The sequence below is a fragment of the Cinclus cinclus genome, chromosome 14, assembly GCF_963662255.1.
Source record: "Cinclus cinclus chromosome 14, bCinCin1.1, whole genome shotgun sequence".
In the NCBI taxonomy this organism is placed as follows: Eukaryota; Metazoa; Chordata; class Aves; order Passeriformes; family Cinclidae; genus Cinclus; species Cinclus cinclus.
Window position 1 is genome coordinate 7,101,489 of NC_085059.1, and position 19,341 is coordinate 7,120,829.

General features: G+C 40.3%; 1 protein-coding gene across 1 annotated transcript in view; it reads left to right on the top strand.

The window, feature by feature from the left end:
- SLIT3 (slit guidance ligand 3) overlaps positions 1–19,341 on the top strand; it is a 468,658-nt gene that overhangs the window by 369,714 nt on the left and 79,603 nt on the right. The window contains exons 18-21 of the mRNA XM_062502022.1: positions 2,389–2,532; positions 7,457–7,620; positions 9,785–9,917; positions 18,398–18,466. Of these exons, the coding sequence (XP_062358006.1) occupies positions 2,389–2,532; positions 7,457–7,620; positions 9,785–9,917; positions 18,398–18,466 (510 nt within the window). The remainder of the gene's footprint in view (positions 1–2,388; positions 2,533–7,456; positions 7,621–9,784; positions 9,918–18,397; positions 18,467–19,341) is intronic.

Genomic DNA, 19,341 nt, shown 5'->3' on the forward strand with positions numbered 1-19,341 from the left:
TCCCCTCTGAGCAGGGTGGGAGTGCTCAGGTTCAGCAGTGCCTGCTCAAATATCTCCTACTGCCAGCCAGTGCCACTGCTGGGCCTTTAGCACGCTCATGACAGTTTCAGTACAACTCTAGTCCTGGGCAGGTTTGAGATTTTTGTGCTATTTCTGTAAAATGGACAGATTTTCACAGGACTAACATGATGGGCTTCCTGTCATGTGTCAAATTTTTGCGCTTCCAGTCATTTAATGCTTTTATTGTTTTCTTCTTTCCTGTGCAAACAAGATGAGTAGGAGCATGTTTGCTATCGCTTAGTCCATCCTCCCACTGTTCCTCCACCCCAATTGGAGCTGTGCTGTTGAAAAAAAGCACTTGACTAAGTGGGGCTGTCAAGAAATGGGCTCTAGGAATCAAAATGCAATTAAAATCTGCAGTTTGTTAGTTAGCAAAAAAATACTGCTTATGTTGCAAGGTATCATGACACAATTAGTTCAGTCCTTACTCAGGTGTAAAAAGAAATTCAAGTTTCATTTCAAGGACTTTGTTCTGTAATGATAAATATGGAACTTTTGCTGTTCAGTTAATATTTTTTGTGGTTACAGCCATCTGTTCTTTAATTTAATGTATGCACTTTACTAAGGGATTTGAAAATTCTGCCCATAGATATTAAATAAATTTTTATACTGTAAAGCAGCCTGTGGCAGTGCTCCTAAACAAAATTCAGCATTTTTTAATAAAAGGATGCTTAACATTCAAGCTATCCTGCTGACCTGACCTACATTTCCCCCAGCTGATAAAGCAGTCTAAATATACACAGCATGATAGGAGGATTTGTGAGTCTAAGTTTTCTTTCAGGAAGGGCACACAGTGCATGGCCAACCATGATATGAAACCAAAGGGTTTGGCTTGAGGGACATATATTGCTATCCACTAATTGACTTTCTCTCAGCATTAAAACAGTAATCTTTTGGAAAGGGGCTGCATTTGTCAGGGTCATGGTCCAGCTTTTAAAAGACTGTATGTTCCTGCAATGAAATAAATCACTGTACAGGATATGTTGGCATTCAAATTCATCCATCCCATCTTACAGTTCTGCTGCCTGATACATTCCATACAGGGCAGGAGAAATGTTTCCACTGCTGCTAAGCCCTGTTCTCTCATTTACTGCCTGGTCATTTTAGAGCTTCTGCTCTTGACCTGGCAAAGGTGTGTCTCTGTGCCCTGTGGGTCTTTCCTGACACAGTTTCACCCCAGCTGCAGTCCCAAAATTACAGAGACCAGGGTGCCTCTGGTGGTAGCTGCAAAGAAACCAGTGATGCAAAAGCAGCCCAATGTTCAGCCTCAAGCATGGAATGTCTGTGATGATGCTGTGAATGTTTTCCCAGCCATATCTAAACTCTCACTGGTGATTTTCAGGTAGCTGAATCTCAGATTTAAATTCAAACTCCTAAGGGAGTCTGAATTTCCGTTGTTCACTGCATGAATTTGATACCCACGAGTTAACCCTCCTCAGTTTGGAGGATCAATTCACTGCAACAGCAGCACAAGCTGAATGTATTTTGTATATCTTTGGTATTGTGCTTTAATTACTGAATAATTTTTCACCTAAGTAGGAATATCACAACAGTGCAGTGATGTTTACAGACCCAGATATTGATTGGCATGCAGTGTAACGAATACACGAGCCTTTTTTGCAATGGAGTGAAACAAGATACTCTGGTCTTTCAGATTAATTGGTTTTTATTGTCGAGTTCATTGTTACCATAACAACTCAGAGAGATGTATCTTCCAAAACACGGCACTGATTCATCTGGTACAAGCACCAAGCAAAGACCATTTTATAGAATGATTACTGGGTTTTGTCTCCACAATTAATGATGATAATGACATTCCAGAGCCTGTGCCAGGTCTGGAAATCTTTCCTAAGATATTCCTTGATTTCCGATGAGGATATTGTTTCCTTCCATACTTTTACAGTGTGGATTACAGAAAACATCCAGGACATGAGCAGAAGTAATGCAGCCAGTGTTGTTATTGTGACACATTTCTGGCAGAATTTCTCAACTGATCTCTGAAATACATCTCAGCTTACTCTCAGATATTTATTAAATTGAGCGTTTAGTTTTTATTTCGAGTTTGTCACTAGCAATAATTTTAATTGCATATTACTTTCAGATGTGCAGCTCCCATCAGCCTCTAATTTTGAGTGGAAGAGACACATTTTAAATTGTCGAGACCACATTTACATGAATCTAACCCTCCTCTAGCTGTGTTCTACTTCAGCAATCAATGAAAACAGAGTGGTTTCCAAAGCATCTCTTGATGCCCTTGATAAAGCACCTCCCATCCTGAAATTATACCCACTCCCAGTAGTTCCTAATTCCTTGTTTTAATCCTTGTAGGATGCTGAGGAGCAACTCCATCAGCTGTATAAACAACGACACCTTTGCTGGCCTGAGCTCAGTGAGGCTCCTTTCTCTGTATGACAATCACATCAGCACCATCACCCCTGGAGCCTTCAGCACACTGGTCTCTTTGTCTACAATGTAAGTTTTCTTTTTATGGATGAACATGTCATGGTGCTGTTCTGTGCTTTCCTTTTAAAAAAAGGACTTTTCAGTTCACATGCAAAATCTCATCTAGGGAAAGAAAAATCCACCCTACTGCAATCGCAGGTTTGGAAGATAAAAGGTGTGATTAAAAAAAAATTAATAGTTTCAGCTGGAATGGAATGGCAACTTGGAGGTTGCCAGCCTCAGGGAGGACGACTGTTTTCCTGTGTCATAGCCCAGTGCAGGGGAAGGTCATGTAAAACAATTTCTGCAGATTAAAAGAGTGTAGCTAATCACACACTCAGCTCCCTGAAGCTGCTTTAGTGTCAGTAGAGTCTGATTCTGTAAGAACAACTTTCTTGGATTTCAGTTAAATTAGTTAAACATCAGAATTCTACTAGCTAATTCTTAGATTTTCAGAGCATCTGAAGGAGACAAAATAGTCAAGTCTTACTGAATATGAATTTGAAAATCCCAACCTAAGCTTTATTTTAATTCTCATACACTTTTCAGTATTTCTTTGAAATATTTCCAATGCTTCTTAAATATTTTTAAATGCTTTTTTAGTATGTCCATTTTAATAAAGTACAGACTGATAAATATGGAAAGAAAGTCTGCCTTTTGTTTCCAGCTGTGAGAGGGCACCCTGGTGTTGTTGTTAATGGAAATTGTCTGTCCTGAAAATACAGCCTGATTCTCCAGTCTAAATAAACTCTCAATCCTATTGCATTTCAGGATTGGAAAACATTTCCCATCATATTTGAGCAAAGAAAGAAGTGTTGAATCTCAGCTGTTTTGTTGCTCACACTTTCCCTTTGCTGTGGCAACTTTTCTCCAGCAAATCAGTTATCATTTTGTCATTATTCCATGCAGCGTAAGGAACTCAGGATTTTCTTCCCTTTTACACTGTGTAGTCCCAAGAGTCTCCTTGAAGTTGATGGACAAAGAGAGAAACACAAGCAGATTATTGACTGTTTTCAAGTCTCTGGTCAAAGCAAGTGGCACTTGCTGAAAGCTTGTTGTCACTGCTGCAGGCAGTGCCTGCCTGCTCCTCTCAGTTGTCTCTGGTCCTCCCTCCATGGCTCCCTTTGTGCAGGGGCTCTCTCACTCAGTCTGTGAAGCCCCTACCTTGCTTTCATAGAATTGTCTTTGTCATATTTTGTTCGAAAATAGCCCATTTTCTTTTTTCCTCTTGTGTGAGCAATTAAAGCTGCTGCTAATTAGAATGCATTGCTTTGGCACTGACTTATAATCCTGTTGGTTCCTAGCTGTGTCTTAGTGGAAAAGTTTTTTCATTGACACATTTTCATTCTGTGTTTGATCTACAGGCAGAAAAGGTGTGGTTTCTTTATACCCTGGGTTGAGGCCATGGTGATTTTTGACATATAAATGCAGAATTCAGCTCTGTTCATTTCCTGGCAGTGCTCCATCATAGGTGGATTTATTGGATGACACAACCACTGAAGTTAGATGGTGTGACTGCTTTCCCTGGTCAGCCCACGCTTTGGGTATTGTAATGCCTCACTTTTACATCTATCAATAGGAGACAAAAATTCATGCAAAGTCCCATTTCCATTTTTATACTGGCATATTTGCAGCACTAAAGAACATTGCTCCTTTTGTTCTTACCCTTTGTGAGTCAGTCTTGTTAATGTCCTCAAAATGTGAGCAGCTCTGAAAAGAATGCCCAAGCTAATGATTTCCAATAGAGGAAGAACATCTATTTTGTAGAAAAAATAGCAATTTTTATTTTGTTGTTGGTCAAACTAGGCACCGTAGCATCTTAATTTGAAGTGCACTTGCACTTCTTCACATGGAGAATTCAGTCATGTCCTTCAGTCCTTACACAGTCAAGGGGAGATATTTGCAAGCAGAACTGCTTTTCCATGGATTATTATTAAAATAACTGCATGAAGCTAATGCCAGAATGACATATAACTGTTTTTGAATAAACTTAACCTGAATTCCAGAATGTATTTTCAACCTAATTTCAAAAACATCCAGATGTGTTCCAGCATGTTTTTCTAGCAGGTCACAAGAATCCATTTAAATAGTTAATATTCTATAATTTCTTTGCAATTTTGAAGAGGCACTTGCAGTAGGATATGCATATTTCATTCCTCAAGACTTCTGTTCCCCTTGATTTTTAAAATATGTCTATTTCCTTGAGTAAACACTTCTGAATTTAATGTTAGTACAAAATCTCTGCTAAAAGTTTGATTGCTGTATTTCTGTCTGAGTGGGTAAATTGCTATTGTATGTGTAGGAACTCTGATTATTATAATGATGAGTTTTCACATCAATTTTTCTGCCCAACATTACTGTTTCTGATTTGAGAACTCCACTTGAATAGTCAGTTTCCTCAGTAAAGCTTTGGCATATAATTGGCCTTTCCAGACTTTCAATTCCATTTCAAGTCAAGTAGGAAATGTCTTTATCCATGTGATACTTTAAGGAGAAATTTCATCTTACATTTTTATCAAAAGTTGCGTCGCAGTCTTGCTGTGTAAAGAGCATGTATGTAGGGACATGTGTGAACTTCATACTACATTAAAGCTAAAAATCCCTGCTCTGCAGTTGGAAAAGGATAAAATCTAGATGTTCCTGAAGTGGCAGGATGTGTAGAATTGCTGGCAAGATAAATATGTCCTTTTTTTGCCTGGACTGATTTGCATTTCTAAATGGGAGACTTGTTTATTTTTTAATTTCATCTGTAACTACCTATTTCTTTCTTACTTCCTAAGAAGAATCATAACCCAACTTCTAAACGAAAGTTTCCAAAAGTTTTACGTCATATGTTAACCTGTGTTTGCCAAGAAAAGGAGGCTTTGTGGGTAGTTACTGCTGCTCAGCTAGTGAGCAGTAGCATTAAGTCAATACAATCTCTCCTCTCTATACAGGGATAATTGCTATTTTTTTGTGTGGATCATTTTGTAGATTGAATGTTCATGAAAGTGTTTGATATGTCTTGGTAAGATGCTCTCTAGATGTGCAAAATAACCTTTACTCTCAGAGCTGCTGGTTTTACAGAAACCTGATCATACACACCTGCTGTTTGTTCCAATTGTAGAGTATTTAATTCTGAGGATTTGTGTTGTGGAAGTAGCTCTGTGAGTATGATCTCACTGTCTTCCATCAGTGGAACAAATGGCCTCTGAAGCACTGGCTCACTCAGTGTCAATGGTTTAGACATTTGGTTTAGGCACTCTGCTCATGCCAGTGTGTATCAGTGTGGAAAATATACAAAGCATCCTGCATGTGGTCCCATTATGGATTAAAGAAAATGGAAAACAATTCAGAAGGAAAGCAGATAGAGCATTGCTTTCAGAGCTTTTTTGCACCTTCTGTCTGAAAGCTCTTGTGTAACCTGTTGGTTTTCTCACCTTCCTGCAGCATTTGAATCTCAGTGTGAAGCAGGTGGGGTATTTTTATAAAATTGTGCTGAGTTTTCTGTTCCCCCCAGTTCTCCATTCTCCACAATGTCCAAAGCCTGTGTTAGATCCATTTGGGATTAACCCCAGAGCTCCATGGCAGAGCAGTGATTGAAGTGAGCTATGCTGCAGTGCTGAGAGCAGCTGTAAATCATATTGTGGCTATGTGATGTTGGCCTAGAACCTACAGAATTTAGGAGTTTAGCTTTCTAACAGCTCCACCTCAATTGTGCCACATGTTTTTGTCTACAGCACTATTGTTTTCTGAAGGAATTTTTTGGCTGAAGTCCTGATGTGATTTTGACTGCATGTTTAGGTTTGTGAAAGCATCTTGCAAGTGATGAAGACTCGCAAGTTACTTCAGCTACTACACCTGCACTTGAAGTGCCTTCAGATTCAAAGTTTCAGAGTTTCTTGCCTTCAAATTTCTTGTCTTAAAAGATACGCTATGATTTAAATAAATTCATTATAATTTTTCTTTCTGTGCTACCAAAATATTAACTCTTGGACACATTCATACATGATGTGAAAATTCCATCAATATTAGTTTAGATACTTTATTATTCATACACAGGCCCTGACAGCTCATTCTTCTGTGAGGCAATCTCAGACTGAGGTTGTTGATTCTCCCTGTCTCTGTACATAACATAGTCAGCTTTCCCTTTTTACCAGGGATCTCAACCTCTTTCCTTCATCTGAAGTTTAGTAAGGAAAGAGTTACTAAGCCAGGCTGCATTAAGGCTCCATCCTTCTCGTGGAGGTGTCAGATGGTTGCTTTGGGGGCTGCACACCACAGCACCATGCCTAGGCTGCAGCTCTGGATGGAAGATATTTCAGGAGCTGGCGCAAGATTTGAAGCAGACCCCACAAAGTTCACAAGGCAGCATAGCAGATGTTTTTCACTACAGATATCCAGACCTGAGAAAGCTTCATAAGTGGCTCAAGATGACAGTGCTGCTTTATATATGTGTATATGTACATATTTAGGACTATCCTTGCTGTTTCAATAGGAGCCCCAAATTCAGCTTGCCAGTGGCTCTGTCCTGGCTCTGGTTTGTATGGGCTGGGACAGAGGCAAAGGGGAGAGCACATGAGAGTGCTGGGGCAGGTACATTATCATGTTGAAGATCATGCACACGTGGGTGCAGTTTGTGAGGTGAGTTTAGACTTGGGTGTGAGCTGTAGCTTGGGTTGAATTCCGCAATAAATCCCGCCCTGGTAGTGATGCAAGTGTGTTTAAATAATAATTTTAAGCACTTTGGTTTATAAACATATGTCTGTATATGCATAACTATATATATTTTAATTACAATCCCAGCCCTAATATAAAACCTGCATAGAACTTCCCAGATCTGCAGATGGAAGAGGGGTCTCACAGGAACAGAACACAGGAAAGAGCCTGGACTTGGAGCCCCTCATCTTTCTGTAGTTATTTCAGTATTTCTATATGTTCATGTGTAATGGAATCGTGTTTTGTTCCCTTTCAGTAATTTGCTGGCTAATTCCTTTAATTGTAACTGCCATTTGGCCTGGCTGGGTAAATGGCTGAGGAAGAAGAGAATTGTCAGTGGAAATCCACGCTGCTTGAAGCCCTTTTTCTTAAAGGATATTCCAATCCAAGATGTAGATGTCCAGGATTTCACCTGTGATGGTAAGAAAATCCAGTTAGATTTGGCTCTTGTGGTAATGTTGGCACCTATGTGAGAAGGTCCCTCCCTACCAAGCAGTGCTGCATGGTAAACATTTTGGTTTAGTGATGGAAAAGGCAGACACCTAGAGCTGAAGATCATTCTTCTCCACCCCTGATTTATTTTTATTCTTGATCTCCAGTTTCTGAATTTCTGCTATCTACACCTAAATATAAGAATTAATTTATTGTAGACAGATGCTCTGCTTTGTCTAATCCTGGTGTTATCCTGGTCCTTCCTTACTCTTTGTTAACACTCTGAAACCAGTGGGAGTCATGCTTACTTGGAAGGTCTTTTAGATTTGGATACTGCTCAGGGTCACCAGTAAAAGGTGAATACAGGGAAATAAAAAACCACTTAGACATTATGAAATGACTCAGTGATGCTTCGTGCTTTGTTGGGTCTATGTGGGTTTGAAGGAAAATACTCTGACATTTCTTTCATTCTCTGGGTAGTTTTTGTCTTCTGATCAAGCAGACTTTAGAGAAACTAGTAAAGGAGGAAATTGCTTGGTGAATGCCCTGTTAACTTGACTTGCAGCTTGTTAAGACCAGATAGGCTGGAGGTGCAGTTAGTCATACCCCTAAACAGACAATATGAGTGATAGAAGTTCCCTACTTAGAGTAAAAATTAATTCCTGTTCTAGTCAAGCAATCTGGCAACAGGCCCAGGTTCCTGAGCTCAGAGCTCAGGAGACCCAAGTTTAGTCATAAAAGAATAATTCACTTTTAATTTGAGAGAAAAAAGCCCCAAAATCCTGGTCCACAGATTGACATTCCACACTTGGGAGAAAAGAAGAATCCTGGTGCACGAAATGTCATTCCACAGTTGGGAGCTTTCTCTGTCAGGCAGTAACTTGGAGTTGAGGCAAATGGAAAGTAGTGGCAGGGTGTGAAACACAGAACACAGGGGAAAATGAAATATGCTGAAAAAACACGCTCTTTCTGCAGGTTTATGAAAGACTTTCAATTTTGTTTCCAGTCATTAAACTCAGTGGGGAAGAAAAGAAAAAAAAAAAAAAAAAAACTCTGTTCTTCTGTAGTCTGGTGGTGCCTCCCCATCCCTCTGAATACAAATGATTCCTACCCGTACAGTCAGGGCTAGTTCTGTTATCTTGTACCAGGACTTCCAGTCTTTTTCTTTAATCTCAGTGCTCATGGGTGCCTCCAGCAGAGAGAAGAGCGAGCCAGATCTGTCTCAATTAGTCCTTGCATCAGTGAAGAGGAAGGAGCGGGCGGCACATAGTGACAGCAGCCTGGGAGCTCCGGCTCTCCGTGCCGGGCAGCTCGGGCTGCCTGTGCTCACACACAGTTGTGCTTCCCCTCCCTGTCATCCCGGGAATGTGCCACTAAGTGTTTCCTTTCGCATACATCGTGATCCTGCTGCAGGCATGTGCCTTATGTTTTGCAAAGCCTGTTGCTTTTGGGGAAAATCCATGCTTTAATGTTCCTAGCTTCAAAGCGTTGGGTTTCTACTGCAGAAACCCTATTGTTCTTCAGTTACAAGATTTAATCTGCTGTTTATGGATCTTTGAAACCATTTTTGGAGAAAGTTGATATTTTTATGTGTGCGCAGATGGATTGCCAGCCGTTGGAAATGTGCTGCTTCAGTTTGTTGTTTGCCTGGTTATCCTTGTTAAGAACGATGAGGCTTTGCAATTCAGATCATAAACAAAGTGCCAGGCTGACTTTGAAAAGTAAAAAATAAACATCCAGAAGTTGAATTTTAAAAAAGTCTTCCAAAAAGAGAGTAGATAGTGAATATCACCTGTCTAGGTGAATTTTAAGGGCAATGTGCTGGTCGAGTTTTCCATTTCAGCAGGCATATCACGGGTGGGGATTTGGGATTCATGCATTGGATTGCACTATAATTTGCAGAATTACAAAGTAGATTCTCCTTAGGAAAAGCAATTAAAACATTTCTATTCGGTTTATGAACTGTTCATGTTGCCTAAAGACCTTGCATGAAGGCAGAGTGATCCGAAGCCTTGGATCTACTTTAAATTGCTGCAATGGTTACCCTGGATTCTGGGTGCCCCTCCCTGGTCCTTGTCACCAGTTATCTTCAGAGTGGGTGCCTGCAGCTGGGATGCTGATTTCCTCACACTCTGCCTCTCTCCCTGTGCAGGTAATGATGAGAGCAGCTGCTTGCTTTCCCCTCCTTGTCCTTCCCAGTGTACCTGTGTGGACTCTGTGGTTCGCTGCAGCAACAAAGGGCTGCGGATGCTGCCCAAGGGAATTCCCAAGGACGTGACTGAGCTGTAAGTTACCTTTTACCTATCCCCTCTCTCGAGAAGTTCATCAAACTCATCATAGTGAGGCTTTGTGGGTCTGTGGGGGGTTTGCCTTTGCCTTTAGTCATCTGTGCTTTGGTGATTCCGTATGTTCTGACCATTATTCTTATTGTTATTTGTCCCTTGACTGAATAAATCACTTTGTAATGGGAACAGAGTTTATCTGTCCTTGTACCCATTAATTCTGGGTGTAGGAACAAATGCATTTATTAGTATCAAATAATCCTGTAGTGCTTCTGTGAGAGCCCAAGCTCACAACAGGCAGTTCGAAGGGCTGATGAAAATATGTTCCTGAGTTATGCAGCTGTGAGCTAATTGTCCTCTGAGGAGATTAAAAAAGGAAAAAAAGGAAGCTGGTGGTGGAAACAAGGAATTCTTTTCTCCCATCCTCATGAAATGGCTAAAATAACAGACAAATTATAATGTAAAGTAAATTCATCCTAGCTGAGAACCATCTCTCTAGTTGTCTTTTCATCTATGCCTCACTAGGACTTTATAGTGGATTTTCTTTCTGTGGAAAAATGTCCTGGTGGAACTGCTTGACTTAAGTAGTTGGCATTAGAAATACTGAGCTTTTCCCCTTTAGGCCCTTATTCAAATCTATCCCAGGTGAATCATTACTGAAACTTGTTACAATCTCATCAACATTTCTATGTGAAAATAATTGGTTGAGTTCGTTGGTATGTTTGATGAATTTTATAATGAACTAAAATCTGGTTCTGCTGTTTTCTAGTACCTGCTATTATTTTTACTCCCTTCACAGGGGGAGAATGGGGCTCACACTGTTTTTACCAGTGCTGTAGACAACTATAAGGCTTTGTTGGTGAATAAGGGTACTGGAAGTGCCTGGTGTAACTCAGCATGGAAACTTTGCAATAATAAATACATCCTTGGGCGTAGCTAATGATGCACTGAATTAAAAACCAGTTCCTGGTCCGGATTCCTTTAGATATTGCCATCAGTGTTGAGTCTGCAAGGTCATCTCTGCTCTGCTTTTGTTCAGGTGTCATTGCATTCAAATGTAGCTTGCCAGCAGTAAGATATCACAGATGTTACTTTGATTTCTGCTGCCACTCTGAGGAATTTTTATGTTTAAATATCGCATCTTGAATTTTACTGATACTATCTGATACCCTGATGACATAGCTTTCACAAAGAGAGTAAATTTAATCTCATATTCTTAAAAACTGCTATATTTCTTAACCATGTCTTGGCAAATGAGGCAATAGCCTGGAACTGAGCAGTTTGAGTTCATAGGAGTTTATGTGACTGTCTTCTTCAAGGAGCCTCTTGGCTCTGCAAAGCTCTAGTTCAGCTGTCTGCTTTCCATCCAGAAATGTGTCAGCAGAACACAGACAGCCATGGACTGTCTGGCTCTGAATATTTCATATTCTGCAGATATAACCCTTGAATCTGTCCCAGCTGTCTCTAAATTCAATCCTGATCTCATTCTCCTCTCCACCAACATAAACTGAGCTCCTTATTTGTATCTACACCAAAAGATGGGCTGCAGGTACTGAAGCGTGAAATTTCATGTGTTTGTGGAAACTGTGACAAGAATGAAATAAGTAAATAAAACATAATCAACTTTGCTTGCTTTTCTTCTGCTTCCAGATTGAGATAGAGATATTGCCCATAACCTGCTGTATCATGCAGGTTACAAGTTACCAGTGTGAAGTTACACATTTTTATTGTTCTGTGTTTGAGAATGGCCATTGTTGCTGTGATAAGCAGCATCTTATGTGGAACCCAGCCTCCTGCCTCATCTTGAGGACAACTGGAACCTGGAATAGGGAACCCAAAATCTTCCTGGGCACAGGGTGAGAGACTTGCCTTGTTCAGTTTCCCAGGCCCACGGTCACAGGTGACAAGGAGGTGACAAGGACATGTAGAGCATCTTGTCCCTGTATCCCACAGCTCCCTCCCTGCAGGGAGTCCTGAGCAGGGTCAGGATGCATGGGAGCATTTCAGTGCAATTTTTATGAATGCACCAGTCTGACATTTATAACCTTCCATTGCTGATGTATTCATCTGCCAGGCACATTGGTTGCCATGCTTTTTATTAAACTGCAGTGCTTTTGTGCAATGTGGTTTAAGGAAAAGAGCTGCCACATATCTACTTAAACCACTCTCTTGTGGCTGAATGTAGCCTTCTCAGAACTTCCTTTAAATTCTCTTAGAGGTCTTAAAAAGTCTTAAAACAAGAATCCTTTCCTTGTAGCAGGTATTAAATAGCACTGTGCAAAAATAAGCATATCTCTTGCACGGGCACATAAGGGAAACGTTACCCTTTCTGGGTCCAATTTCACTGTACCTACACTCAGCAAAAAAAGATCCCCAGCAAAGTTTTATTGCAGGGTGGGCAGGAGACACGGGCTCACTCCTTTCATGTTCATTCTGAGTTTCTGTTTCAATGTGTATGTAGACAAGACATGTGAAAACCATTATCTCCTTCATATTTAGAGCTTGGAATGATAGGAGACATCCCTGTGTTTGGTTTGTACCACCCTTGGGAGCAGGGATTACCTTGGCAGGGAAGGCTTCCATCTAGAACAGAGTTGAAAAGATCACTAAGTGTCTTGGCTTTTCAATGGAATGATGATGCAAGAAATTTCTATTTCCCAGCTTTTTCTTCAGAAAACCCTGTCATCATGGGCAAGCTTTCTTCCAGCTTCTTGGAAATAGGAAAATATTATGTTGTTTCTTGCAAATTCCTTCACTGTATATTCTCTACTTGTATATTTACGTACTGCCTACATTTTTTCCCACTGTTTGCTTGCCATGAAGAGAAACCTTGGGTTTTTTGAACATACTCAGTTTTCTGCTCCAGATGTTTAGAAGTAAAATGTTCATGCAGTGAGCTAGTTTGGAACTCAGCCTTGCTGCTGCTTAGTGTTTTAGGCTTTCCTTTTCTTCTGTTTTTTTTTCCCCTAAAGCTGTTTGAACTAAGTTTCCCATGCTCTTTCTCCTTTTATGTATTACCTCAGTGTGTGAACACTAAATTTTTTCCTTTTATTCACAAAAGTATAGTCTATTTCTAATAAAGTCTTATCTGACAGCATCCAGCTGCTTTTATGGACCTACAGCAAATAACATTTTGCACTGGGGAAAAACATTGGAGGCAATTATGTGGACAGTGTGCACAAGCTGTAACATAATGAGCGTGGTGTGTTTTAGAATAAATATGTACCAATCATGTCATCTCTAGACTCCAAATGTTGTCATGACCACAGGCTATAGGATAGCACTGGTGGGATTGTTAGAAAAACCTGCAGCCATACATCATTGTTAGTGATTATTTTTCCTTCCACTTACATTAATGCAGGCTAATATTTGCATTACTTTTCTCATTTCTCTTTCTCTCCTCACAAACCTCTCTCCCATTTCTGTTTCTTGTTCTGCCTGGTAGGTTCGTGTATTTGATACATCAGTTGTCATGTCTACTTGGAGGTATTTACCACCAATCCCAGCCCTTTTTTCCCAGTTTCCAAGGCACTTGTGTTTTCCTTTGACTTGTGACTAAAAACAGTGGCTGTACCTGGGCCATGTTAATTGATGCTACAAATATGCCCACAGCAGTTTTGATAGGTGTGGAATACTGTAACAGTTTAGCACTGTTTTTCAGTTTGCCTGACTTGCTGCTGATCAAAGGGAAACTCTGGAGCGAGATATTTGATGAAAATAATCTGCTTGAGAATGCAAATGCTCTTGCTTGTCTGGCAGTTCACACTGTTTTACACAATGACACCCAGCACAGGGATCAGGGAATCTTCCTCTGATAAGAAAGGAGAGAAACAATTAGATTTTGTGGTCCTGCTCATTTTCTGCAGAGTGGGATTCTCCCATTGAGAGAAGGGAGAGTTCTGTAGAGGATATTTTAGTTTCAGGTAAAATAGAGGAATTAATCTGCATTTCAAACCTGATAGTTTAGAAAAAGTAAATAATATCAATACTATCAAATAACATGTTCAGTGACCAATAAAGTTTGGGTACATATCAGAAAGGTGACAATAGCACTAGCAGAGACTAAAGTTTAACTTTCTCTCAAACACAGCCATGTTTCTGTGTGTCAGACATGGAGGCTGTGGTGTGATGTGCAAATACAGCAAAACCCAAAGTCCAAATTTGCCAAAGCTTGTGAAAGTTCAAGATCTGTATTTGAACCTAGATCCACACTTGATTTTTGTTTCCTCTCAAGAAACTGTAATTGAAGCTCTTAAAATTCACGTTTTGTGGATGTTTCATCTTTCACAGTCCAATTCTTTTCTAGACCGCCATTTTTAGGAAATGAAATTTGACTCAAAAATTTTGGATACTGAGTATATGCATTAAAAATTTTGGAGTGTAACTTAATTTTAGAGCTGCATAAAATTGCCAAGTATCTTGGTTTTTGTAGTGTTACATTCTTTGTGGAATATTTAAAGGAAAGGTCTTGTGCCTTTTCAATTACTGGCTGAGAACTGATTTTTCTCTCCAGTTTCTCCTCTTAGCAGATTGCCACTGCAAGCTTGACTTTATGGCTGAATAGACGTCTCAGTACAAAAAAGATTCCAAGTGATTCAAATTGTTACACTGTGCTCTGGCACCTTGTGCCAGTTATATCACCTCCAATCCAAGTGGTTTCAGTACAAAAATAGACAAGTTGGGAAAAGAGCAGCTGTCATCTTTTATGCATAGTTTTAAATTTTTTATGTGCGATGTTGGTGTGCGTGGAAGGTGCTGGATGAGCCATGGGACTGCTGCAGGCCCTGCCCCACAGTGCCAGCCCCCCTGGCCATGTTCTAGAGGAAACCTTTCCAGGTAGGAAGGTGGTGGCTTTCTTTGAGAGCTGAACACATATTTTGGGATTTTTTTGGTTTGGCTTTTTTCATTTTTTGCTCTGGTAATTGCTTCTTGGTTACAAGTCATTACTGAGACTTGAGGATTCTCAGCAGCATTCACAGGGTAAAGAAAAAATCAAAACCTCCAATCTGATATTTAAACTAGAGCCTTGGGACCTTAGAAGGCAGATGAGGTTGTTTTGGATAGGAGTCAGTGTCTATTTTAAGGTAACTGACACTCAGTCTTGACTCTGTATATTAATAACTTGATTCCCAGAATTAAAATTAGACATGTATTTTTCTTCATTCATACCAGAATTTCTTTGCATACCAGACGCCATGGACATCATATTCTTTTGGCTAAAGACTGGAAAAAATTAAAAATTTAATCTTCCTTCCAAATTCACTCTTTTATAGCTATTTTGAGGGTTTTTTTGGCAGAGCATCTGTAGCTTCATCTGTGGTTTTTTTATTTATATAGATGTATACATAAATACACAATGTTTTGTGTCTCTGCCCATTTGCCCTCAGGAATAATTCTTCTATTCAGTGTGTCCAGCTTCCAGCCCCCTCGCAGCCCCAACCATCCTGCTGAGCCCAGCAAGGTGGGGAGGGGCTGGCCCTGCACCCCCCAGCTCTGACAGAGGCAACTCTCCTGCTGAGTTGTTTGCCTCAAATCCTGCATCCCAGATCCTCGTGATGCTTGGCAGGCTCTTATGCCCTAAAAGCCTTGGTTATTTAAAATTCCCTGCACTTAAATGTGCTTTCAGAATGAATGCCTTCAGCTTAGAAAATGCTGCCATGCTTTGGATAATGGGGTGAGAGGTTTAGTGGTGGTGAATTGTTCTTATGGATGCATGAAAAGTGTGTTATCTGTACTTTTTCAGAGTTAAATTGTGTTTATTCAGAAACTGTACCACTGATATGATTATTACAGTTTTCTGCTAGCACATTTATATAACCATCATATTGCTGCAGTGCAAATCCAGAGCTGTTCAAAGCAGATCTTCTGTAGGAGTTTAACTCCAGGGTTCTGTGTGTCTATGTTAGTCTGAGTCATAAAGCACTGAATTAAAATGTGCACCCTTGACTTCTGGTTGCCCCAGAAAGCAAAAGAGGAGGGGAAATCTTTGGCTGACTACCATCAGTTTGTTTAAATTGCAGGCTGTTTCATATTGAGATCAACATGAGAATATCCTGAAAATATGTTCCTGAAGAATTCAACATATTGCAGGAGTCTCCTTTCCTAAACGAAAATCATATATAACTTCCAAATGCATAATACATGACCTGCTTTTGATTTCCTTTAGAAATCCTTAGAATTTTACATTTGGAATAAAGACTAGAACCTTAACCTGCCCTCTTGCATGGGTTTGAGATTTGTGATTTTCTGGAATGAAGGAGAAGGCACAGACTCCCGGCATCTTGCTGCATCCTCTGTAAACTATGACTGGGGGAAAGAGATGTGGTTTGCCCTGTTAAAAAGGTGACATACTGGAAATTACCAAGGAACTCCATTTTCACAATAATTTATAACAGATTTAGCCCAAATGAAGCAAGTGGCATTCCACTTGCTGAATGTGGATGTCCATGGGAAGTGTAAGTGTGGCACAGCTAACCTGTCCTCTGGCTAGTGAGACTCTGTCCCTGCTTTGCTGGCTGTGCAACTCTCTCTCAGTGCTCGTGATCATTGTCACGGGACAGATGAATTAGTTCAGTAGGGTTATTTAACTGAGAAAGTAATTTCTTTTGGTTAAAAAGTCAGAATCTGGTATTCCCACCTTGTCCAGCCTAACCCTGGCAAGGAGTTGGGTGAGCTCCAGTGCATGCTCTAGGGTAACTGCCAGGATCCTGTGCACAGGCTGGAGGGATAACTGTGAGGCTGAGTGGAGTGGTTCAGCTGGAGTTCAGTAGGAAAGGGATTTGAAGTAGTGGAAAATGCTGAGAGGTCATTAAGATTAATCAAAAGGGGGGAAAAATAATGCCAGCTGTAAGATATATTATGTAAGAAATTCTGTTGTTTTTTTATAGATTTTATTTTTTGAATTGTGTAAAAATAAAGTTTGGAGGAAAATTTTCTTGGATTTAGTTTACACAAGTATCTCTGTGCTGTTGCAGTTAATGTAGAAAGGGCACACAAGTGCACAAGGATAATCTATTATTATTTTTCTTTGCTGTAGTAAGTGCAGAATAAGGAGGCCTGTTGCCAAAGAAAAGGAAATTGTATGTGTGGAATAAAAATTCTTAACATGATTATGGGATTCTGTTTTCAGCAGCAGAGGCAGCACATTAAGTGTTCTGGTGTCTGTGGGCTGCATTTCCTGGCTACACTTGATTATGTTTCAAAACATCCACTATCAATTGCACTGCCCCATGTCTACCTTAGGAAAAATCCCTGCAGCATCATGTAAGGAAGGAAAATATCATTTTCTCTTTCATCCTACATATGGAGGGAGGAATGCCTTCCTCCTCCACAGTGCTTTCTGAGAAGGATGGATTTGTTTTCCCACATAGACGTTGGTTCTGGAAGATGTCTAGAGAAACATCTTGATGCTGCCATAGTACCACAGTACTATTTCCATTGGCACCTTATTACTTTGGTACCTTCCAGGGATACCTAAAAGCCAAGGTTAAGGAAAAAACTTCCAGCTCTGTCTCTGTTTTATTGTAATAAACAGGGAAATGCCCACATCCCATTGCTGCCACAAGTCAGCTGTGCAGACTGGAATACCCGCGCTCTCCTCTAGGCAAGCTTTTCAAGAGTATTGTGTTTTTTCAGGGCTTTTTGCTGAGTACCTCACTGATTATATTTCTTCAGTGGGGGAAATCTGCAAAATGGAGGCTCTATTTGCCTGTATGAGGAGTTGGGATTATCCCCAAAGGTTTTAGCCCTTGCCTGTGTCTGCATAGAAATAGGTTCAGTGGCGTCTCAAACAACTTCCACACTGGAAACGCAAGATATGTTGTTAAATATATTTAGTGCATGTAGGAGGAACCTCTATTCCAAGAGAACTTGGTCTTTGGTCTTTAATTTATCCCAAATTTTCCACCTGTACCTAGCGTGCTGTGAAAAGGAGAGCTAAGAAAGGTGTGTTGCTGTGGTAGAAGTGCCATCAAACTTGCGGATGTTTGGGTTGATGCTGGAATCAGTGGGACCTTCTGCAGCACAGAGATCTGGGAGTGCAGCTCCTCTTCCCATTCTGGCTGCACAAGGAACTTAGGTGCACACGACAAAGCCTCCCTCGCAGGGTCGGGGAGCAGTCAGCACTGTTGGAGAGACTTGGCAAAGGTGACTCTAAGTTCAGGGCACAAGCCATGAAATTTTTCTCCCCTTCTTCAGCTGCTGTCACAGAAGAACCAAATGATCATTTCTGTTTGCTGTAGGCCAGACATCCTTTATGCACTTCAAAGTTTTAAAACAAATAAAGTAAATCAATAAGATGTTGTCGTGCTTTGCATGGGGGTTAATTCATTTATAAAAATAAAAGCTGTTGGAGTTTTGAAGCAATGAATCAAAGATAATTTCATTAGTGACTGACTTTATATTGTCCTCATTCATGGTGCAGATTGAGTGGCATGAGTTCTTGTTAATGTGTTTGTGTAATTGTCAAATCTGACTTTTTTCAGATACTTGGAAGGAAACCATCTGCCTGCTGTGCCGAAGGGGCTCTCTGCCTTCAGACACCTGACACTGATGTAAGAAACACGTGGTTTCAATGTCAGGAAAATTGCATTACTCTTCCTGCACTGTGCTGTTGGTGGAACATAAATAATTGGCATTTGGAGGGGGGGGGGAACAACACCAAACCCCAAAACCTTCTGTAATTTGAATTTGGAAAGAATTTCACAGTAGACACTGCTGCCAATAAATGTTCATAAAGAGTGAGGTGCCTGAGAAGCCCCTTGCTCTGCAGGACCCCAAGAGGACAAAACTCTCACGCAGGCTGCTGCAGTTTCACTTGGCAGATTTATCTGTAAAGGTCATTAGCAGAGGAGACACATTAATTTGTGCTAGATGAGGCCATATTTATAATGCTAAGGCAATGACAATTTGCATAGCTGTTTCTTCTATGAACAGTCATGCAGATAGAGACACAGCTAGACTTTGTTCTGTAAATTGCTCTCTGAAATACACAGGAGTGAAATTTCCTGCCTGAATTGTTCATAGGAATTTTCAAATGCTGTTGGAATCAGCTGTGCAGATACTCCAGTCCAATGGGCTAGGCAACCTCAGACAAAAGCAAGATGGAGGAAAAACTGGAATCCTTTGTTTTAAGAGTGTTTTTTATTTGGAAACATCTCTAATTTTGCTTTTCAAGGGAGATAATAACAAAACAAAATGTTCTGGTAGAGCCGAAAACACTTTTTTAAATGAAAAATGAAATTTTCTTCTAGTAGCTGTCAATATGATGAGCATATGGAAGTGGGGTGCCTGGAATATATTGCAAAGCAAGTTGGAACAGTAAATACTCAGCAGTGCTTGTATCATTTATTCATTTGTTGTTTTCACTGAATGCTATATGCTAAATGTGCCTTAATGTAAATATGCATTAATATTTCTGAATCTGACT